The sequence below is a fragment of the Callospermophilus lateralis genome, chromosome 5 (assembly GCF_048772815.1).
Source record: "Callospermophilus lateralis isolate mCalLat2 chromosome 5, mCalLat2.hap1, whole genome shotgun sequence".
Classification (NCBI taxonomy): domain Eukaryota; kingdom Metazoa; phylum Chordata; class Mammalia; order Rodentia; family Sciuridae; genus Callospermophilus; species Callospermophilus lateralis.
The window spans coordinates 149,896,175-149,920,597 of NC_135309.1; the positions used below are offsets into that span (position 1 = coordinate 149,896,175).

A 24,423-nucleotide genomic window follows, 5' to 3' on the forward strand; every position below is an offset into this window, starting at 1 on the left:
TTGCTAACATTTGCTTTGAAGCCTAAAATGTGGTCTATTTTGGAGAAAGTTCCAGGAGCAGCTGAGAAAGATATTCAGTTGTTGGGTGAAATAATTCATTTATTCTGTAAGTCCACCTGCTATATAGTATTTTACACATCTGAAGTGTCTTTGCTAATTTTAAATCAGAATGATCTGAGAGGTGCGTGTTGAAATCACCCAGTATTATTTATTGTACTGGGATCTATCTGAGCATTTATGTCAAGTAGTGTTTGTTTTATGTAATTAAGTGAACTGACATTTGGGGCTTACACATTTACTATCATTATATCTTTGTGCTGGATTGTTCCCATACCAGTATGTAGCAGTCTTCTTTTTCCCTTCTAATTCATTTTGGCTTGAAGTCTGCTTTGTCAGATATGAGAGTAGTTGCTACTGCTTGCTTTGAAGCTCCATTTGCAAGGAATATCATTTTCCATCCTTTCATTTCTGGCCTGTGGATTTCTTCACCTGAGAGGTCTATCTCTAGCAGGCAACACATAATTGGATCTTGTTTCAAATCCAATCTTCCAGTCTCTGTCTTTTAATTGGAGAGATAAGACCAAAATTTACATTCAATTTTATTACAGAAAGGTATTTATTATTTCCTACAACTTTCATTTATTTCCAATTGTTTAATCTAATCCTAATTCTCACATGCTAGTACTACTCTTCTAATATTTATTCTTCCCTGAGAGCTGTTTTTTTATTGTTTTGTTTTTTGTCTTCTTCATGTAGGATTTTTTAAAGTACATTCTGCTACATTGGCTTAGCAGTCCTGAATTCTTTCAGTTTATGATTAACTTGAAAGTTGTTTATTTCTTCTTTGATTCTGAAGGATAGCTTTGCTGGATATAGCAAACTTGGTTGAAGTTATTTTCTTTAAGGGCATAATGCATATCATTTCAAGCCCACCTGGATTCCAGAGTTTCTGCTTAGAAATTGGATATTATTCTGATTGGTTTATCTCTAAAATGATGTTTTTAAATAGATTTTTAAAACTCTATCCTTGTCCTGGATGTTAGACATTTTACTTATAAAGTATAGCAGAGAGTTTTGGTTTTGGTTTTGTCTATTTGGAGTTCTAAATGTCTCCTATATCTTGGGAACTCATTTCATTTCCAAAATTTTTAAATGTTTCTGCTCTTGTTCCATTAAATGGGTTTATCTATGCCCTTAACCTGAATTTCTGGCTCCTGCCTCAATGCCAATTATTCTTAAGATTGTTCTCTTTATGTCATCCCAGAGTTCTTTTTTATTCTTATCATAGATTCTTTTTTTCTTTTCTTTTTAATACCATCTGAATATTGGAGACTGGCAACCTTGCCTTTAAGACCTGAGATTCTGTCTTCTACTTGGCCTAATTCTTTGGAGGGACTTTCAACTTAATTTTTTATTTGATATTGAGTCTTTGGCTTCTAAGATTTTTGTTTGACTCTTTTTCAGAATCTATTAAAATGCTCTTTAGTATCCTATAATTTCTCCCTTAGTTCATTCCTTAGATCTGTAAATTCATTAATCATTTTAACAATCAATTTTTTAATTTCTTTCTCTGATATTTTATTCATTTCAATTTCTGGATTCATTTGTTGGAAGATTATAAGCATATGGAGGCATCTTGTTGGCCTGCTTCACGATGTTTCTAAGGTCCTATATTGTACATCTGTTGTGATAAATTCCATTTTCTCTTTTATGGATTCTGTTTCCTTTTATAATGAGTAGTTATCTGTTCATAATAAGCCCTGGGCTGGGAGTTTATCTTAGCTTCAACACATAAAATCAGCATAATCAAAGTGCTAAGTTTTGGCCAGGTACACTGGCATTTGCCTATAAGCCCAGCAGCTCAGGAGGCTGAGGCAGGAGGATCCTGAGTTCAAAGCCAGCCTCAGTAACTTAATGAGGCCCTAAGCAACTCATCAAGACTCTGTCTCTAAATAAAATATACAAAAGGGCTGGGGATGTAACTCCCTGGTTAAGCACCCCTGGATTCATTCTCTGGTACTAAAAAAAAAAAAAAAAAGTGCTAAGTTTAACCACCCAGTACACCTTTAAGAGGACAGTAACCACCAGTAGTAATGATAATTTAAAAGCAAACCATATGCTTAAAAAGTTATCGCTATTGATCTCTACCACACTATTAACCAAAGAAATGGAGTGAGAATCTGAGGATTTTATAAATATTTCAGTCCAATTTCCTAAGAAACAGTTTCATTATGAAACCCAAAGCTACTACAAAATACCATCTATTTGAAAAATTAAAGTACACATTACATTACACTTTCAATTCTTCATAGGTAAAGAATAAACCAGTTCTAACTAGTGGGTATTTCTATACTACCCATGTTTTTCAGTGTCTTCACTACCTACACCTAAAACACATCAGCTTTAAACCTTCAATTTTTTCCACAAGGGAAAAAAAATTAAAGTACTCTCTTCTAAATGCTTTAACATAACATTAATTTTCAAGCCAACTTTGTACTCTACCTTAATTTTTTCCACTTATGTTTTATTCTTAAAAACAGAATACTTACAGATTAGAAAATAAGTCTTATATTTCTTTCATTTATTAGAATTTAATGATACTGTATTTCTTTCCTTTCACTAGAATTAAATATGACAAAATCTAGGAGAAAAAGTTAATTATTATAAATGTAATAGGAGTGGGATGGTATCAAATACTACCTTCCTGAAATTACTTCTGGTGCAGCATAGTTGGGTGAGCCACAACTTGTTCTTAAAAATTCACCATCTGACATCATGTTTGAAAGACCTGAAAGTGCACAAAAACAGCTAGTCAGGATTTCCTAAGGTCAAAAATAAAAACAAAAGCCCATTAAACGCAATTGTTTTATGTGATGAATCATTTTCTGTGCTTCAACAAAATCATATCGTCTTTATTCCCAAATATTCTGCCACTATGCCCTAAAATGTATAAGTTATTTCAACTTTTAAAGTTAGTGTATTATTAGAGCTTAATGAGTATATATTAAACTACTGGTTATTTTGTTTACTACATTGAACTTGTCATATATAAGCTTTATTAATATAGAAGCTTCTAGGGAAAATAATCTCAAATAGATGAATAGAATGACTAAAATCTAAAGTTTCTATTAACTCAATTCTGATTCATCAAAAACAAAAACACAGTCGGGGACAGTGGCACACGCCTGTAATCCAAGCAGCCAGCAGCTCTGGAGGCTGAGGTAGGATATCAAGTTCAAAGTTAGTCTCAGCAACAGCAAGATGCTAAGTTACTCAGGGAGACTCTGTTTCTAAATAAAACACAAAATAGGCTGGGGATGTGGCTCAATGGTTGAGTGCCCCTGAGTTCAATCTCCAGTACCAAAAAAAAAAAAAAAAAAAAAAACAAATCCAGTAATTTTTAATCTGAATGTTTCCTCATACTTGTACTCCAAAAGGAAATCTTTATCTTCTATATAAAGATACTCATGACAGCTCAGGAACAAGGAATTTCAAAGGAAAAAATAAAACAAAAAATGTAGCTCAGGATTGTTAGCACTGTTTAGTAAATCACCACATAATTAATTACAATATATGCAAGAAAGCTGAGAAAAATATCTACAAGAATTTCTTCTGATTTGAATTACAGCCAACCAAAATAAGAGAGTTTCAAAGGTTCATTTTTCTCTGAGGTTCAATAATGTTAAGGGCAATCTATATATGAAATAAAATTAAATTCATAAATTGGGGCTGGCGTTATGGCTCAGCGTAGAATGCTCGCTCAGTGTAGACCACTCACCTAGCAAATGAGAGGCACTGGGTTTGATCCTCAACACCACATACATACATACATACATACATACATATATACATACATAAATAAATAAATGTGTCCAACTACAACTTAAAAAAATACATCAAAATGTTTCTTAAGCAGAAATTAGATTTTCTTGCTGGGGATTGTGGCACATGCCTATGATCCTGGTGGCTCAGGAAGCCGAGGCAGGAGGATCTCAAGTTAACAGCCAGCCTCAGCAACTAAGTGAAGCTCTAAACAACTTAGTGAGACAATGTCTCAAAATAAACAAAGTGGTTGAGCACCTCTGGGTTCAATTCCTGGTACCAAAAAAAAAAAAAGAAAGAAAGAAAGAAATGAATTAGATTTTCTTATGTAGCTCACAGTCTTGCTTTCAATTTTTAAGGAATTCCATCCCACTCACTTTCCTTTCCATACTTGATCAAAAGAATATGCTGGAATAAGTTTGGTACCTTCTTTCATATGATCCATCTAATGCTGCCAACTTCAATTGTTTATCTACTATCATAAAATTCAATTTTAAAGAAATAAATTTAAGAAATAGCAATAAAGCAGAGAAATAGTCAACACTGATCCTAAAAAATGCTTTATTATTTCTTTAAAAACCCTTGATAATGAGTTGCTACTTTTATGCCATCAAATTTTATGCTTTTTCCACAGCACCATCCCCCCAAAAATAATTTGTGCTTTGTATCATTTTAATCATTTAAATGTCATTCAACACATATAAAAACGCATAAAAATGAAGAAAGAATACCTTATTTTTCTCCTTTTTTCATGCTCATGCTTAGTGACAAAACGGGATACTTCTATTACATAAAAGCCATCTGAAGAATGCTACTTAATCTTGTTAAACATAATGAACACATGAAACTGTAAAAATATCCTTACCAAAATCAGCTATCTTTGCATTCATGTGTGCATCAAGCAGGACATTTTCAGGTTTCAAATCTCTATGTACTACCATATGCCTGTGACAGTAATCCACACCAGAAAGGATTTGTTGGAACAGACGTCGACTTTCTTTTTCATCCAGCTAAGAAAAGCAGAGAAGTACAGGTGTGTCATTAAAAAACAAAACGAAGAAAAAACTCCTATCTATTCTTCAACTTATATAAACTGTCAAAATTCATGAAACCTTCCAGATGAACTTTGTTCATGAAATATTTTTGAAAAGGTAAGGAGATATATGTGACCAGCAAAACAAGAAATGTTAAGAGGATTTCTGGAACCCAAATCAGCAATTCAATTTTCTAATCCTATCATTTGCATATGAGTACATTTATCAGCTTGCAATCTTCTACATCTCATGACCTATTTCAAATAGTTTCAATTTCTAATTGAAACAAACTAGACATGTTTTTGCCTATAAATTAGAAACATTTAATCCTCCTTTCTTTTAACAAATATTTACTAAGCGCCTTCAATGTGCTATATCATTTAATCATTGTTTATACAGCAATGAATAAAATAAAATCTCTAATCTAGTTGTCAAAAATAAGGCAACAAAAAAGTCAAGTAACATCAAGGAGTGACAGCACGCTGAAGAAAAATAAAGAGTAAGAGAAAGTGATGCTGGGAATGGGGGATACAACTTTATAAATAAGTAACATTTAAGTATTGTTAATGAATTAACAAGCAGCCATATTATTATATATCCTGAAATTAAAAATTAAAATTAAAAATTTTAACAAAAGAAAAATCTTAATTTGTCTCATAAATATAAAAGCATTTTTTAAAAATCTACGCTACAACTACCTTTGTAAAATTATTCTTAAAAAGTTTCTCTATTCAGGGCTGGGCTGTGGCTCAAGTGGTAGCGTGCTTGCCTGGCATGCATGGGGTGCTGGGTTCGATCCTCAACACCACATAAAAATAAAAAATAAAGATATGTGTCTACCTAAAACTAGAAAATAAATATTAAAAAAAAAAAAAAAAAGTTTCTCTATTCAGGACTGGAGTTTTGTTTCAGTTGTAGAACGCGTGCCTAACACATGTAAGGCACTGGGTTTTATCCTCAGTACCACATACTAAATAAAGTTATATGTTCATCTATAACTAAAATATTTTTTAAAACTTTCTCTATTCATATTTTCTTAAATTATGATGCTTTCTCAACATATGTGATAACCATTACTTGCACATGCCTATTCCAAAGAAGTCATATTTTAAAAATAAGCTATTAATCTTCTAAGCAAAGAACTCCTACATGCAATGCTAACTCATGAATTAGCATTCTAAAATCAGAATTCCACAGCTTAACTGGCATGGATAATCTGAGAGAAAAGAAAAACTAGTAATTTCTTTTGAAAAATTAAAACTACTATTGAAGTACTATATAATCCTTTGGGGAAAAAATACTAATATTTTAACAATTTAACACCTTTATTTCTTCAAATGAAAATAGGAGAGACAAGGTATCTGCTCAAAATATGAAAATATAAAATGAGACGTAAAATCAGTAGGTAGTTTACAAAAATAAAAAATACTACATTTGCAAAAACAGTATAAAAGGATGGAAGAGATTTTATATAAAGGAAGATTAGGAAAGTGAAAGTATATTTCCAGTTCAACATCACAGACTACATCTTTTACCTCCACTCCTTAAAATATCACTAAAATTACATCAGCAATAAAAATGGTATATAAAACATAAAGAAAAAGAGAAGAAATGGCAGTCATAAACAGGAGTTCGGCAGTCATAAGGAGGAGTTACTACATTGGACAGTGGGTAAATGGTGATAAAGATTTAGCCAACAAGAAAAAGGTGAAACCTAAGCCTATGGGGGAGAACAAAATCATCAGCACACAGAATCCTGAAAAGGCTTAGAAAATGGAAGCATCACACGCTTCTGAAGGCAGAAGTAAGAAGTGGGCTGAAAACAGGATAAATGATTGAGGTAAGGAGCCTTTAAATTCACCCCATCAGGAAATAAGACCAATGGTTTACTCTAGTAAGACTGAATCAGTCTATCCTCAAAGACACCACACAGGAATGAGGCACTTTTAAGGACACCATGTGGGTTAAGTGAGAGTCAACATATTAACTAGTGAGACTTTCCGCTTCCCCAATTAGCTCTGACAGCTCAACTAATACTTTCAAGAAAATTGGAAGTATCTTGTGCAGCAAATATCAGACCCAAGAAAAAATAGTTGTTATTACTGACATTGGTGTACACTAATGAAATGAATAGGTTCCTACCAATTCAACCTACAGGAAGGCCCACCAATCAGTTAAGACCTACCCCAACATGCTTGGTATTTAATAGTTCACTCTTAAGAACTTAAGTGACAGTCAGGCCGTGAATGAATTAGTGGACAACTCTAAGAAGGGCCATGAACAAAAGACAGGCCATAAAATGAACAGAAAAAACTGATGAGCAAAAAGCACAGAAGGTACAGAAACAGTGCAAGGAATAGAAGACAACCATTTAAAAAAAAAAAAAAACTCTCATCCTCAACCAAGTAAGGTTACTACATCCATGGAGCAAAAAAATAGCAGACTTTTTAAAGAAAAGCTGATTTCAGAAAGCAAGAAAAAAACTCTGATATATCAAATATGAAAGCTGAAATTTTAATATGCAAAAGAAAAAACTGAAAAACATCCCACAATGCAAAACACAATGGCCAAGAAATGACAATGAAACTAAAAAGATAAAAAACCAAGATATCAATCAACTTGTGCCTGTTTCCAGTTTTCCAGGCAGAGCTTTTCTGGGGGATGGGCAGAGAAACAGATAAAGGGAATACCTGAAATATAAATGAACCATGTTAAGAAACAATAAACTAAAAATTAACTTGGTTATTGAGTTTGATTTTGATTAAAGTAAACATATGCTATACAAAATGAATGAATGAATGAATGAATGAATGAATAATATATATAAGTTTACACTGGGAATGGGAAAAATTGTTTTCTCAGTGCTAAGCACAGCTCTTTCACAAGGGGATTTTGTGTACCAGATAACCTGAATATGAGAAAAAATATGGAGAGTGAGCAATGTTCAGTTTTTATATCTGTACTTATGATACTGTTCATGATCCTTCCAATTCTAAATTCTTTTAAGTCTAATTCCTACCTCCTTCATGGAGCCTGTTCTTACTACTCCAGGTACATCAGATTTCTGAAACCAAAAAATGAATGCAATTTAATGTGGCTAGGGTTGACTAGCAAGCCTAGATCTTTAAGTATTTAACAATATATTTTTAGGATTAATTATATCCTTCAAGATACATATTTGAAGAATTTATATATCCCAAAAGCGTAAGTTCAAGGATTATGAGTTCTGGAGTCTTGATCCAACTCTGTCATTGATAAAGCATGTGAACTCGAGCAAATGTATACACTATGAGGCTCAATATGCATATCTGTTAAGTAGGCTAAACAGGTTGTCTTTCTAACTGTAATCTATGATTCTAAACAAATATATAACTAATGGAACTGGTTATAAACTAGACCTCTTGAAACTTTTCTGACATTTGGGTGCCAGTAAGGGATAACGGGAGTTATAAAACATATACAGGATTAAATCAGAACTGCTTACCCTTCCATTTTTACAGATATAATCAAATAGCTCTCCTCCTGAGACATATTCCATCACCATGAAAATATCAGATGGTGTACTGATGACCTGGTACCTGGTGAGAGAAAACATTATCTACTAACATTAAAACATGTATATTCATTCATTCAATAATATTTAGTACACCTATAATATACCAGGTACTATGCTAGGAGCTGGGAAAACTGCAGGGAACAAAACAAATTCTTTGCTCTTGTGATGTTCATAGTCCAGAAGAAAGGAAACAGACACCAAATAAATGAGCAGTATCTCAGGTGGCACAACATGCTATGAACAGAAATAAAGCAAAATCTACACAGAATGCTCAAGAAAGGCTTCTAATAAAGAAGTATTTGAGTAGAGCCTAGAGGAAGTAAAGGAACAAACTATGCCATTATCTGGGAGGAAGGTGAACCAGGCAGAGGGAACAAAAAGTACAAAGGTCCCAGTAAGCCTGCTTGGCATGTTCAAGGAATGGGAAGGCGACATAGGTAGAGTAACCTGGGAGAGAACTAGGATATGAAGCAAAAAAATAACTACAGGCCAAAGGACACAGAACTTTACAAGTCATGAAAAGGCTTTGACTTTCACTTGAAGGAGGATGAAAAGGTATTGAAGATTTTTAAGTAATCTTATGATCTGGCATTTTAGGATAAGTGGCAGCAGGGTGAAGAAGTGAATGTAGAGGCTAAAGGCTATTACAGTAGTCCATGAAACAGATGAAAGCGGTTCAGATCAGTTAGATGATGATAAGAACTGAGAAACAGTCAGATCAGAAAGATATTTTGAGGGAAAAGATGAAATAGATGGTAGGAACTGAGAGAAATAGGGAGGTTAAGGATGTTTCCTAAGTTTTTGTCCTGCAACTAACTATTAACAGCGATAGCAAAAACTGTGGGAAGAGCAGGTTTTAGAGGGTAACAAAGAGTTCAGATTTGACCATGCAGAGTTTGAAATGTCTTGTGGACATCCAAACACAGATTAAAAGTAAACAGTGCACACAGTAGTCCAGAGTTTGCAGAAGAGGTTTCAAAGAAGGAAATGCGCATTTAGGGTCACCAGCATGTGGGTGATATTTGAAACCACTTTAACTCATGAAAAGAGTGAGTGAAACAAATTTCCGTTTCAGCCACTTCAACAAAAACATCTGAACACATTTAAATTGTAGCCTATATATTAAAGGAGGAGCTGAGCAATAAATAAGTTATCTGCAAACCCTACTACAGTAAGATAATGGCTTTTTGAAATATTAGATTTCTGAAATTTTGATATTCGTATGATCAAATATAAGAATATGGGGAAAACCCCTTCCTAGTGCATTACCTCTAGTAAAGCTAATTGATAATATATGGAAATTTGGAGGCTGAGATTTTTACATCAAATCAATTGTTGGTTCCATAACAAAGAAGTACTAAACATTATCTATTAGAAGGGCATCTATCTGCTCAGAAGACAGGAAAGAATGAGGACAACAGTAATATGTACAAGGTTAAAACATGAAGACAGGCATAACTGACAATGAATAAAGTTAGATAAATACATGAACAATAAGAAATTTTTCAGGAAACAGGATGAAATGACAGTCATCTTTCTCAAAGTGATGAAAAGATGAATGGACTACATTTAATATAAATAGAGCTTACAGCTTAATTATATGAGGATGCCTGAAAAGCTTGAGGTTTTGAATTTCTCTGCGGATCTTTCCTACCACATCCAGGCTTCGAATCTTCTGTCGATTGAGTATCTTCACAGCAACTTTATGCCCAGTCAATTCATGTTTACCAACTGTAAGAGAAATAATTTTAATAAATTAGTGCCAGACTTGATTAATAATATATATTTAGATACATTCTAAGAATAATCTTAGCATTCTCAGAATATACTTGAGCAGATTTAAATTTTTTTTTTCTCTTCTACCTAATTTTACTACTAAAGGTTTAGATGTTTAAGAGTGATTCAGGGGGCTCAGTGGTAGAGTGCTTGCCTCGCATGTATGAGGCCCTGGGTTCGATTCTCAGCACCACATAAAAATAAATAAATAAAATAAATGTATAAAAAATGCTTTAAAAAAAAAAGAGTGATTCAGTGGGAAAACAAATAGTAGTTTCTCTGAGATAATAAAGCTGGAAAACCAAAAGGATAGAAAAAGACTTCCTTTTTGCTGTATGCTTTTGTGTCCTTTTAAATTCTTTTTTCTTTTTTTTAAAAAACTATCATACATATTAATTTGAACCTTTTATCTTTTGGTATACAGTTCTATGAATTTTAACACATGTAAAAACTGGTGTAACCACCATACTAATCATATGATACAGAACAGTTACATTATCCCCCCTAAAAACTTCCTCATGGCATAGACACATTTCCCCTATCGGTAGCTTCTTGATACTTTAATCTTTTTTCATGGACATGTGGTTTTCATTTTCAAATATGAAGTTTTTTTAAAAAGTGGTTTTATCTTTAAATTTTGATGCTATGCCTGCACAGACAATAAATGGTGATAGGGGGCTGGGGATGTGGCTCAAGTGGTAGCGCGCTCGCCTGGCATGCGTGCGGCCCGGGTTCAATTCTCAGAACCACATACCAACAAAGATGTTGTGTCCGCCGAGAACTAAAAAATAAATATTAAAAAAAAATTCTCTCTCTCTCTCTCTCTCTCTCTCTCTCTCTCTCTCCCCCCTCCTCTCTCACTCTCTCTTTAAATAAATAAATAAATAAATAAATAAATAAATAAATGGTGATAGGATTTAGATACTGTTATAGAAGCAAAGTCTCCCAAAATTTAACTTCTGTGCATCCTTTCTCAAGAACCTACTAATGAATATATAATCCATCAAAACCAGTCAGGAAACCACAAAAGATTACATGAAGTTCAGTAAAGAAGTAATATAATAAGTAATAAAAATTAAAAGAATCCCCAATGATGACAAAGAAAGTTACAGATAACAGATGTGTAGAATGTCTAAAAGACAACAGATTCAGATAGGAAAGCAAGAGACCTTAGATAGTTGATGGGAACAGAGGGGTTGAAAGTACAGAAACACTGTAATGAGATTTTATCAAAGCAATAGAAGATATGAGAAATTCAGCACTAGGTCAAAGAAAACTTGAAAAGAAAAAAAAGGGAAGGGGGATGAGGTAATTTATTAACTCATGGAAAAAATTAAAGAGGTCATAAAAAACAAAATATAATCTGTTGGCTTACCAAATATTATTGGCTTAGCAAACAGTATTTATCATAATCATGAAAACAATAAATAATTTTTTTTAAGTATGATATAACTATATTAGAAAAATGGGGTCTACAGAAAAGGCAGAAGGAAGAAAAATCTATGATAGTTGTTGAAATAAATTGTAGAAATCAAGCATATTCGGGCTGGGATTGTAGGTCAATGGTACAGTGCTTGCCTAAAACGTGTGAGGCACTGGATTTGATCCTCAGTAGTGACTCTACATAAATAAATAAATAAATAAATAAATAAATAAATTTTTAAAAAAAGAAATCAACCACATTCTAATTTCTAATAAGGTTTTCTCCAATCTCTAGTACCAATTAGATGTGATTAAGTGCAAACTTAACTTAAACCCCAATTGGGGAAGTACTTTTTTTCTAAGAACTATTTTACTGATAACTGAAGAAAAAATAATCTCATCTGTCCCAAATACCCTCCAAAGTTTCAAGCTTTCATTTAATACGACTTATTGGCTATACAGCTAAAACAGGGCTGGAAAATGGTAACAAAAGTGAATAACATTAGCAGAGTCAGACCTGAGAAGAATACAAGAACAGAATTCATTTGAGCCTGAACACAAATTCATCATAAACCAACCAGTCTCCTATTGGATCCTATTCAACTGAACATCAGCCTAAATTAACCTTAAGACTAATTGGGACTTATCCAAAACTGTGGACATATATTCTGTCCATAACTAAGGAATTGGAATAGAAGATTCGAAACATTCTTGCAATAATATATATTTAGGTACATTTTAAGAATAGTAATCTTAGCATTCTCAGAAAATACTTGAGCAGATTTAAATATTTTTTTCTCTTCTATCTAATTTTACTCCTAAAGGTTTAGAAGTTTCAGAGTGATTCAGTGGAAAAACATAAATAGTAGTTTCTCTTTCATAGTTCATTCATTTGCATTATGTATTATTAAGATATATACCTTACTAGTTAATATTTATGGCATACCCACTTTGTACCTAAACACACTCTAACCCTCACCAATTCTGAAGACTGATATTATCAACAACATTTTACATGAAACCAAAGCACAGAACAGATTAAAATAACTTGCCCCAACTAACACAGCAAGTAAGTGTCAAAACTTCAACTCAGATCTGACTCAAAAACTCACACTTTTTCCAAAACTGGAAAGTGAAATGGGATAAAATTTTTTAAAAAAGATAATCCTCAAGAAGACATTATATGATATAATAATACAAATATATACATCCTTTTAATAAAGCAAAAGCTGAACATATCAAAGGAATCTTTCATTTTATACTCTCATATTTTTTGAAACAATAGACTGAACTTCGCCTTACTAATAAGAACGATTATAAAATTTCATTCTTTCATTTGACCTTTTTCTTTTATCAAAACACAAATATAGCCTACTGAAAACATGCCTCATATCAATTTCAACATCTTAAGATAGCAGAGACTTTTTTGTGTTTGTGGTGCTAGGGATTAAACCCAGGGCCTTGTGCATGTGAGGCAAGCACTCTACCAGCTGAGCTATATCCCCAGCCCAGCACAGACATTTTAATACATTCTCTAAAAGTAATTTAAAAGTTACCCAAAAACTGAAGTATTGTAAAAAAGAAACAAAGAACATAAAACAGAAAGCATATGAAATACATAATAGTAAGTGCAGTGAGATGAAGAGTATCCCTCATAAATTCATGTCAATCTGGAAACTCAGAATGTTATCTTAATTGGAAATAGGTCTTTACAGATATAATTACTTAAGGATCTCAATATGAAATCATTCTGGATTTAGGATGAGCCCTATTACCTAATGACTGGTGTCCTTATAAGAGAGAACACAAACACAGACACAAAAGGTAGCCATGTGACCACAGAAGCAGAGACTGGAGTTATGCTACCATAAGTCAAGGAACAGCAGGAGCCACCAGAAGCTGGAAGAGGCAAGACGTAGACTCTCCATTAGTGCCTTGCCTTGTGAGGGAATGTGGCCCTACTAACCCCTTGATTTCAGACTTCTGACCTCTAGATTTCGAGAGAATAATCTTGTGTTTTAAACCATGGAGTGCACTTTGTTACTACAGCCCTAACAAACTGATTCAACCAAGTTTATCAATTTAAAAGTGTATTTTCTAATATTCACCATTAAAATTAACAAATTAACAAAAGCAATCTTTTCTGAAAACTGGCTTTCCAAACTGTACTGGACGTGCCCAAGATTTCTTAAATGGAACATACTACATGATGACAAGAACAAATAAATGTTCAGCTTGAATGATCATAATCACCAATTACTACCTCATGCTCACACAATGCTATCTAGCCAGAGGACTTCTTGCTCTTGGTATATTACATTCCTGCTCTGGTGGTTTACTGCCTTTTTTTTTTTTTTCTTTTCTTTTTGGTACTGGGGATTGAACTCAGGGGTGCTTTACCACTCAGCTATGTGCCCAGCCCTTTTTGTCCTTTATTTTGAGATAAGACCCTGCTAAGGTGCTTAAGGTCTGTCTCTAAATTGCTGAGGCTGGCTTCAAACTTGCACTCCTCCTCCCTCAGCCTTCCCAAGCTGCTGAAATTACAAACATGTGCCACTGTGCCTGGTGGTTAATGCCATTTGAAGTTGTACCCCATCCTTTGCAGCCCTATCAGGAGTAAACTTCTACCGACCCTTTTCCAACTATCTGTGTTTGATGGGCTACAATAGTCATAAAACTAAAATTATAACAGAATCTAAAGCATATTGTATAACACACCAGGACTGGAGACTATCCACAGAAAGAGATTTCCTAAGTCTGGGAAAGGATGTTTATTGTCCCTTTTGGAGGCTATGTTTATTAACAATTCTGAGAAGTCCTATAGTAAAAAAAAAAAAAAAAAAAAAAAGTCTCATAGTAAAGAAACCTGTTAAATTTTAACTTGTCTTCTCTCTTTTGGAGGGAAAAGGGGAGCCATTTGGGCATTTTATCTCTATTTGAGTATTAGGTCCCTAGAAAAAGAATCCCAGGATTTTCTCTCCTGTGTTTTCATCTTGCTTCTTTAGGGCCCATGATACCAGCTGAGGTGGTCATTACAGTGAATCCAAACTGATATGCCATTTTTGAGGCAGGATAATCAGTTCCCATTATTGAGTAGCACATCAAATATGGGGTTGATCTATCCATACTTGCTTAAACTGCCTGTGAAGTTCACAAGAATTTTCCCAGATCTGTAATCATCAATGATTTTGAATTAACCAATGTTACTAAACTTCACTATCACCGTTAGAAACCAGATGATGACTGCAGCACTGCCTAATTAGAACCTACTGTTGGTCTCTTTTCAGCAGTGGATGATCTTGAGAGCATCAGTGAGGACATTCTTATACACTATTATAGCAACATGAAGAGATGAATGAAAGAGCCCAATCTTAAGTTGATACAAGTTTTTCTCTCTAAAATTTTGAAACAATGTCCCAGCAGTGATGGCTCTCTTTCATAGTAGGCTTTATTCCCTCCAATTATGCATTCTTCCCTTCCCTCATTCATGCCAACAAAATCTTGGTAATTTTTATAATTTGTTACATTATCCTTATTTATAGGAAAAGAAATAATTGCTTTAAACCCAATCATCAACATACTTTCAACATTAAAATTTCAGTGGCATAATACTTTTTAAAATATAGTATCTTGCCGGGCCCAGTGATGCATGCCTGTAATCCCAGCGGCTCAAGAGGCTGAGAGGCAGGAGGATCTAAAGTTCAAAGCCAGCCTCAGCAATAGCAAGGTGCTAAACAACTCAGTGACTCTCAATAAAATACAAAATAGGACTGGGGATGTGGCTCAGTGGCTAGATGCCCCTGAGTTCAATTCCTAGTACCAAAAATAAATAAATACATACATACATACACATACACACACACACACACACACACACACACACATACATACATATATGATCTTAATGATAAGGGTATAGTTTGGTGATACTCTGCTTGCCTAGTATATGCAAAGATCAAGGTTTTGATCCCCCGAAACCTCAAAAATGTGTGTGTGTGTGTGTGTATGTGTGTTCATAGTCTTAGAGTTTAGGAAACAACCATATTTTTATATGCAGGGTTCACAATAAATCTAAGCAGATATTATCTTATTCTACTGATAAAGAAACTGAGGCTCAGCTAGGAGTACATGCCTATAATTCCAGGTACTCAAGAGGTTGAGGCAGGAAATCTGCAAATTGGAAGCCAATATGGGAAAATTAGCAAGATACTGTCTCAAAATAAATAAAAAGGGCTGCTGATGCAGCTCAGTGGTATTGCCTAGCACAGTAAAGGCTCTGGGTTCAATCCACAGTACCATTAAAGAGAAAGAGAGAGAGAGAGAGAGAGATTTTATAATTTGTCAAAGCAATGTTACTGTGATCCAGCTGGGACTTTTGATTCCAAGTCTTCTGACCTATCTACCCTATCCCACCAGCACTATGCAGTAACAAGGGGAAAAGTCTTGGCACAGTATTAAAACCAAACTGTTTTCTCAAAACTGGGCTAAAGATTCTCCACTGAGTAAACTCAGTTGCTGGCAAATTAACTACAGTTCCACAGTCAATCAATGCAATCAATGAAAGTAGTAAATTTATTTTGTCAGGAATATGTATTTCTAAGGGATTTCCCCATTTTTTAAAATATTTATTTTTCAGTTGTAGTTGTCAATACCTTTATTTTATTTATTTATTTATTTATTTTTTGCACATGCTACCACTGAGCCACAACCCCAGCCCTCCCCCATTTTTTCAAAGCTCAAAACTTGACTCTTCTGACTGTCACTATTTTACCACAGTGTTAAACAAGTACTTTATCCATGGAAGATTTGCTTGTCACCCACAGCAAAGGTTACCAGCATTTATATGTCTGTCTCACAAGAATAGCAGATTAATCATCTATATCTTAGCTAACAACCATGTTATTACTCTCTAAGGGAATTTTGTCTAAAATATAGAACATTGTAACAAATGCTCTTCTAATCAGATATGTAATCCTGGTTCTTCTAATCAGATAAGTAATTCTGAAGTGAAACAAGATCACACTTGGGAGGATTTTAACAGGCCAGAAATGCCAGAATGAGAGAAATATCTACTGAAGATATTCTAGCCACCTAACCATTTTGTTCCCATTCTAAAATTAAAAGGATGAAAATTTCACTCTGAAAAAACTTAGTGAAATAACAATACTGGAGAAGGGTGAGCTTTAAAAGCTACAGATGGAAATTTGAGAAAACTACCTTTTATAAAATAGAACATTTCAGGCATATAAAAAGGCATGCCAAATATTAGATACTACCACCAGTTTACGCAATAAAACACTGCAGATACAACTGAAGCACTGTATGATTCCTCCAGATTCCATTCTCCTTAATGTCTCTCAGAGGTAACCACTACTCTGGATTTAGTGTTTGTTTCCCACAGATGTATATATTTTTGTTACATAAGTATGAATCTGCTAAAAAAAAAAAAAAAAAAAAACAGTAACATTGTTTTTCATATTTATTTTAGAAATTTAATGTTATATATTTTGAAAACATGTCTGCCTACACACACAAAAGAACATATAATATCACCAGCTATCTAGTTTCCAGACACACATACTACATGTACAAAAGCAGTCACACATATAAAGTTGCCCTGCCTTTTAAATATAAAAGGTTGGCAAACTACACACAAAGTTTTACTTTTTCCTCATAAAACACACCTGGGAAATCATTCTCTTAAATTATATAAATTCCTCGCTATTTTTCCCTTTAATGTTCTTTTTCAATTTTTTTTTTTTTTTTTTTAGTTGTAGATGGACACAATATTTTATTTATTTTTATGTGGTACTGAGGATCCAACCCGGGTCCCACCCGTGCTAGGCTCTACCGCTGAGCCACAACCCCAGCCCTTAGCTCCCCCTTTAATGTTTATTTGCAAACATTTCACTGTATGATAAACCATAATTTATGTATTGTCCCACTAGAAAGGTTACTTCCAAACTTTTGTATTAGAAATATGGCAATGAATAATCCATTATTCCAAACACGTGAGTACATCTATAAAACACATTCCTAGCAGTTGAAGCGCTAGGTTAATTTTAGTAAATCCTGTCACACTCTATAGAGGTGGTACCAATTTAAACTCTCACCAGCACTGGGTAAGTGTTGTGCATGTTTTTAAAATTTATATAAATCACATTCATCTGCATGTTCTTTTACAATCTGCTTTTGAGATTCACTCATGTTTGATACACATACACACACACTCTACATATACACTGTGCACATATGTGTGTGTATGTATATGTGTGTGTGCGTGTGTGTGTGTGTGTGTGTATATATATATATATATATATATATATATATATATATCTCACATATAGATTTTTTTTACTTAAGGGATTTTAAAATTTTTCCTGTGATTCATATAGAGAAGTCACCTATATACCTGAAATTGCAGTTTTATGTAGAAACACCAATTTAATAAACAGGCTACATGTATAAACAATTTAGTTGTCAATTACACACCCAACGTCCTAAAGAGATCATCTTCTTCATCCCCAGCACCACCAAAAAAATAAATAAAAAAGAGATCATCTTCTCTAGAAAAACTTACCAAAATTCCCATATTAATTTAATGTAACAGTATCATGACTCTTTGTTTATTCCATTTTATAATAATTATTCCACTGAAGGAGATAGGGAACAGACCCCCATAAAGAAGTAGACACTAAAATCTTAATAATCAGAAGGATGTGGGGAAGAGTTGGACTTGGTGGTACATGCCTATAATCCCAACAACTCCTGAGGGTGAGGCAGGAGGATGGCCAAGTTTGAGGTCAGCCTCAGCAATTTAGCAAGGCCCTAAGCAACTTAAGTGAGATGCTATCTCAAAATAAAAAAATAAAAAGGGGGTGTTGTTCAGTGGTTAAGCACTGCTAGGTTTAATCCATGATACCAAAAAAAAAATTTAAAAAGACACCTAAAAAATGGTAATAATTCAAGCATAATCCTAAACTAACCTTAGTTTTCTGTTCAAACTCTACTTTCAAAATGTTACCATTAAACAGCTGAACATTTTTTTAGCCTATAAAAGAAAATAAAACAATCACTATGAATTTATAGCCCTGTTCCTCTAAAAATTAAATTTGCTCTAACCATAGGGTATCATACTGCAAATTTTTCTGCACATCAACATCATATATTCTGTCAATTCTTTAAGTTTACCAATGTGTACAACTAATTTCAAAAGCTTGACCTATTTAAATTATCTCAATAGGAATATATGGTTAATCCTATTATTATAAGAATTCTTGTCACATTAACACTGGTATTAGTTACCAATGTGTCCACTATAGTGGCTACTTTTTCCTGCTCACTGAGCATCCATGTCCTCCTTTCTCTAACCTTAATAATACCAATTTCTTTGTGTTTACTCTGTCCCCCTAAACTATTCAAGTACTTAAGAAAAAGATAACCACACACACACACACACACACACATCCAAGAGTGAGCCATATTCCTCCAATGTAATGCTATTCTCTTTCTGGAGATTAAGCCAATAGGTACATGGACAGAGGGACTGGATGAGCCAATAACACAAGAGAAAGGTTGGGCTTCCTTGTTATGGAGAAAGAACCAGAGAATTGGATTTTCTATTAATGGTGGCAGAAAGCATCCCAACTATTTCACAACATAAAAAATGAACTGGCTGAAGATTTTGACAAACATCAACTAATATACTTATGAACAAATTTAATCATAACCATGAAATCTATGATTTATTGAGGAATATTGACTTTTCAATATTTGAGGAGGTTGTTGACTTTGACAGAATATAGTATTTCAGGAGAGGAATGTGTAGGTAGAGAAAACACAGTTAAGAAACAGCAGTCACTGGAGAGAAAATGTCACGGACACATCATAGATCAAACTCAGAAATGAAAAATGTCTTCCTTTCCTATATGCTGTGCCAAATATGAAAACAGAACTGACTATAGGTCTATTATTAGGGGAATGATGACCACCATAATCCAAGCAGAACTCTGGGAAGGGATGAAGGCATCAAGTCTGTCTTCTCATTATTTTAGGAATATTAATGAGCATTTCTTAGTTGTAACCTTCTGCAGTTTACAACTGCTAACAATTAAAAAAAAAATACCATAGTCAAAACTAAATTTAAAACTTCAAGAGCACAGAAACATCTTACTGACCTAATACAGACCAACCCTAATACTGTTATTACCCTATTCTGGCATTCGATTCTTACTTCCTAACATTGTTGGCTTTGGTGATTTTCATAAAATTTAGGCAACTGCTTTCCTATGAAGTACAGAGCAATTTTCCAGTTCTATGACTCAGAAAGAGCAAGAGAAGGAAAAGTTCTCCTCTTCCATTCCTTAATAACACCAGAAAATGTTTATTTAGCTCTGGAACAGCAAAGTTCTGCTCACTGTAAAATTTTTCACAAAGATTGTTTTTTCTTTCAAGTCAAATGTTATACTAAGAGCTTAGTATATACAAACCATAGCTGATCATTTCCCCAAAGCCAATGCATATATTATTTTTATCAGTTCCAAACTTCCTTAGTCTCAATACCTAATAACAAAGCCAAATATTTTAAAGAAAAAAAAATATGCATGGACTACAAAGTTTGCAATTAAATTCTTTGTGCCAGAATTGGTAGACTAGAGAATAATTTCCAGGACACCTGTGCTGTTACCCAAGGAAAGATGTCCACCCAAACTACTTGTTAAGATATAATATCCTTTGAAAATAAATGGAAACGAACTGTACTAACAGACTAATAACTACTATCTGGAAGCAATAACTCTCCTACCTAGCAGGTTTGGCATACCACCTGAAAAATCCCTGATTGTTAAAAAACTGTAGGCACTGGAGTCTGCATTCGGAACGTAAACCACGTAAAGCAAATACAGGACCAGTGTGTATTCAGTACTTTGCTCTGAAGAGAATCCAGGGTCCTTTCCGACAAAATGGCTTTTTTTAACATACATAATTCTGGAGGCTACCCCACAGCGACCTAACGTTGGGGAGAACATTTCATACTCAGTTAACGGCAGGGGCAGGTAAGTCGTCAGCTCCTCATGGGAACGGAAATACAGACAACCCGTGGGGCGACCGAGGAAGAGATGCGCTGGCCCGAAGCCAAGGGGGCACCACCCGGGCGAACAGAAGGCGCCTCTGGGGTTGGGCGCCGAGACCCGGGCGCCCGCAACAGCTTGCGGAGCGCGCCTGGGAAAGTTCGCACCTGGAGGCATCTCGGCCGCCGCCACTCGCCAGCCCCTCCAGCCGCCGCTCCGTCGCCATGGCGACCGCCCCCCACCCGCCCCCACCGGGTCCCGGGTCCCGGGGCCGCACGCCGCGGGCTGCGCTCCGGTAGGAGCCGGGACAGGGGCTGCCCAGCTCGGAGGCGAGCCACGCAGAGCGCGGGGGAGGATGAAGAGGTGCGAGAAGAGGAAGTCGCCTGGCTCCTGGCCGGGACCCAGCCGTGTCCCAGGGGTCCTCACCCTTCACTTTGCCGAAGGTGCCGACGCCCAGCGTGTCTCCCAGGATGTAGTGGCCGATCTTCACCCGTCCGTCGTGTTTCTGCTTCTCGGCTGTCGCCATCTTTCTCCAGGAACTGAGTCTGCGCATGGCGCCGCGGGAGGGGGCGGAGGGGGTGGGTAGGGCCGCGCCGGGGGCGGGCGGGGAGGGGGTGGGGACGCGGGAGGGCAGCCGCGGAGCTGGGCCGCCGCCCTGCGCCGCCCGCCCAGTCCCCGCAGCCGGCCGTCGGGCGCAGACGCTCCCCCTGGCGGGGCGGGCGGCGGGCGCCGGGAGAGGCGGCGGCGCTCCCATCTCGCCCCGCATCCCTGTCGCGGCAGCACGCTCCCACCTGCGCGCGCGGCGGGGGGGGCTCCAAGAGTGAGAAGGGTGGCATCCCCATTCCCTTCTTCACCGACGGAGCCTCTGCCCGCGTTGCTCTCCCCTAATGACCACTCCTGCGTCTGGGGTCGGGGTACATCTTTCCGAGAGGAAAATGAGCACTAGGCCAGACGGCTCCGTGATGCGGATATTGCTTGTTACTAGAGCGGCGTGAATTGAGACATGGCAGGGGACACCGCCCTGCCACGGTGTTCTAACCCTGGTATTCATTATCTTTTCTTCTCCGATGAAATCTAGAAGCCACAAGGAATTTCCACTTGTGTCTTTGACCATTTCTCTCCCGCTACTCTGTTTTTACTGTTGAGCCAGAAAGTTTCTGCTGGGCACCGCCTTGGTGGTCTTTTCCTCTGGATGATATCCTGAAATTTCAAAATTCTCTGTTGCAAGGAGGAGGCTGGGGATGAATGTGTATGTGGGAAGGGGGATGTTATCCAGTACTTATAATGTATAGGAATTAATAATGTTAGATATCTATAAGATATACTTTCACTGCACTAAAAAGGCTTATAGTTACATGGGTCAGACTGACAAATATTTATTGTACTTGCAGTGAGTCAGAATAAGTCTACTGTTTATAAATGGAACCATAACATGTTACAGGGAAAGTAAAGTATGCTTATTTGTAGTAGTTTTCAAGTGAGTTTGTTATTTTCTACTCATCTAACAATAGGAAAAATCAAGTGCGTCATAAAAAAAAAAAAAAAGTTATATGTTCTCAATCTTTCCGGGTTCGTGGGCAAAAAAATCGCACTCTTCATGAATGAGGATGAAAAAATAAAAGACCAAAAATATCATTTTTATTCCCAATGAAAACTATCCAGTTCCCGTGGTTGTTCCCTCTTTTTTTGTTTGTTTGTTTATGAAACCAAAATAACACATTAAGCACTGTCTGATTCCAAGGAAAGTGTTGCAGGGGAAACAAAAGTCCTTGTCTTTGAGCTTAGAATTGCACCACATTAGCAGACAACAGCATCAACTAGCCTTGAATAATCCCAAATTCCTAATGTATTGTGGATTGCACTTATTTTGGAAGGTAGAAAGTTAAGAAATCTTTGATTATGATACGTTGAATGTCAGACAATTACTGGCTTCTTCATCTTTACCTGTTTGCCTTGTGACTTTCGGTAGCTGAGGCTTCTTCTTCTCCTTCCCCTTCCTTCTTCCTACTGGTGATTGAACTCAGGGGATCTTTACCACTGAGATATATCCCCGGCCCTTTTTATTGAATTTTGAGACAGGGTCTCACTAAGTTTCTGAGGCTGACTTCAGAACTTTATGATCCTTGCTAGGAGTACAAGCATACATGTCACCACACCCATCTCTTTTGGGATCACTAACTGTAAATCCAGTTATCTCTGGATTCTATTTTGGGATCTAAGAACCCTTAATTTCATCCCCTCCCCATCGGAAATAGCATCTTAAGTTATAAAGAACTTGCATCATGTTTAGAATTTAGCCAGGAAGTTTCTGCTATTTTTTAACCTAAAAAATAATTTTAAAAGACCACAAAATACCTCAGTTCTGTGCTAATTAAATTAAGTTTCTTGCAAAGGGGCAAACTGAAACTGAACTTGGCATATCCATTTGCCAATCTGTTCATGAAACTATGAAGACTTGAGAAAGTAACAATACATTTTTTCCAGAAGCATCTATTTGTTGCTGTTTTGTGTTATTGACAGATATATTTCTGTCTCACAAATGTAATTAAAGATTGCTGGAGAAATAAAAAGCCTAGAATCTCAGATCAAAATGTTGCATAGGAACTTAGAGATCATCTTATCTGGTTTTCCACAGTCTCAATTTAAGCAACTTTAACTGCTTGATGTTTTGAGAATTTTTTTTTTTTTAATGTTGAGTAAAACCTGTGTCCAATTAACGGGTTGCAAGAAGTAACATAAGTTTCCTCTATTCCTTTGCTTTTTCTTTCCTTCATTCCTACTTTTAAAATTTTTATCACATTTTTTTCACTTTTTTATTCTTTCATAGACCCATCCTCCAAACTTCACTTTTCTTCAAGTGTTTGTTAACTACCAGACATTATGAAATTTTTAAAACTTCATTTAAAAAAAAAGAAAGAAAAGAAAGGCTTGATGCCTACCTTGAAGAAAGGTTTACAGTGGCCATTCTCTGTATTTCCCTGACCCCAACCAGGATAAATATTATTCACATGGCTCAACATTTCTCCAGGGTGGAACCAAAGATTATGTTAGACAGTGGCTTATACCCAGCTTTCTGACCTATCTGTTGTAACTTTACCCCTACCTCAGCAAAATATATTGGAATATAAGTGGACAGTAGTGACATTATAGAAGTAACCTGAATCCACTTTATTTTAAAAGAGGGGGAAAGTAAAATTGTTTGCAACTAAGTACTTCAGCTTTTTATTAGTGCAAATAAGTACAACATTGATGAAGAAATAGCAGGATGATCCAACACTGTGGTAGAGATGTCCGGTCTCAAGGAGGAGTCGGGTAGTTGACAGCTGCTTCCTCCCTAGTTCTTCAGTGCTTCTAAGTGAGCTATGCCTCTTACACTTTTCTTCTTAAGTGTTACTAGACTCAAAACTCCCAGTAGGTTTTACACTTTTTCAGTGCCCATCTCTAAATATGTTGTCCAGAACTAAAAATTCTATGTACTACACTGCTATTAATTAAGACTAATGTTTCTTTAGCTTAACTGACATCACATTGTAGCTAATATTCCTACATTTACTAAACACAAACTATATATTGGACAGTTTACTGCACAAAGGACTTTCAAAAATAAAGGATCACAGTTTCTGCCTTCTAATGGCAAATAAAACTGTGATAGGTAATATAATGAAAATAAGTATGTGTTTCTAAAGGGCCTCATGAGAGGAGGATATAGCCTTTATCTACAGAGGTCTATCGAGGCTTGTACATG

The 24,423-nt window shown here is 35.7% G+C and overlaps 1 protein-coding gene across 3 annotated transcripts in view; it reads right to left on the bottom strand.

The window, feature by feature from the left end:
* Prkaa1 (protein kinase AMP-activated catalytic subunit alpha 1) overlaps positions 1–21,231 on the bottom strand; it is a 34,605-nt gene extending 13,374 nt beyond the window's left edge. Inside the window, exons 1-6 of one of the 3 annotated variants that reach the window (XM_076857417.2) lie at positions 21,105–21,231; positions 10,002–10,143; positions 8,341–8,434; positions 7,876–7,920; positions 4,688–4,832; positions 2,701–2,788 (exon numbers count right to left, since the gene is read on the bottom strand). In XM_076857417.2, coding sequence (XP_076713532.1) covers positions 2,701–2,788; positions 4,688–4,832; positions 7,876–7,920; positions 8,341–8,434; positions 10,002–10,143; positions 21,105–21,231 — 641 coding nt within the window. Of the gene's footprint in view, positions 1–2,700; positions 2,789–4,687; positions 4,833–7,875; positions 7,921–8,340; positions 8,435–10,001; positions 10,144–21,104 lie in introns of those variants that run through there. The other 2 variants (XM_076857415.2, XM_076857416.2) reach the window with 2 other exon arrangements.
* Between the last annotated feature and the right edge of the window lie 3,192 nt (positions 21,232–24,423).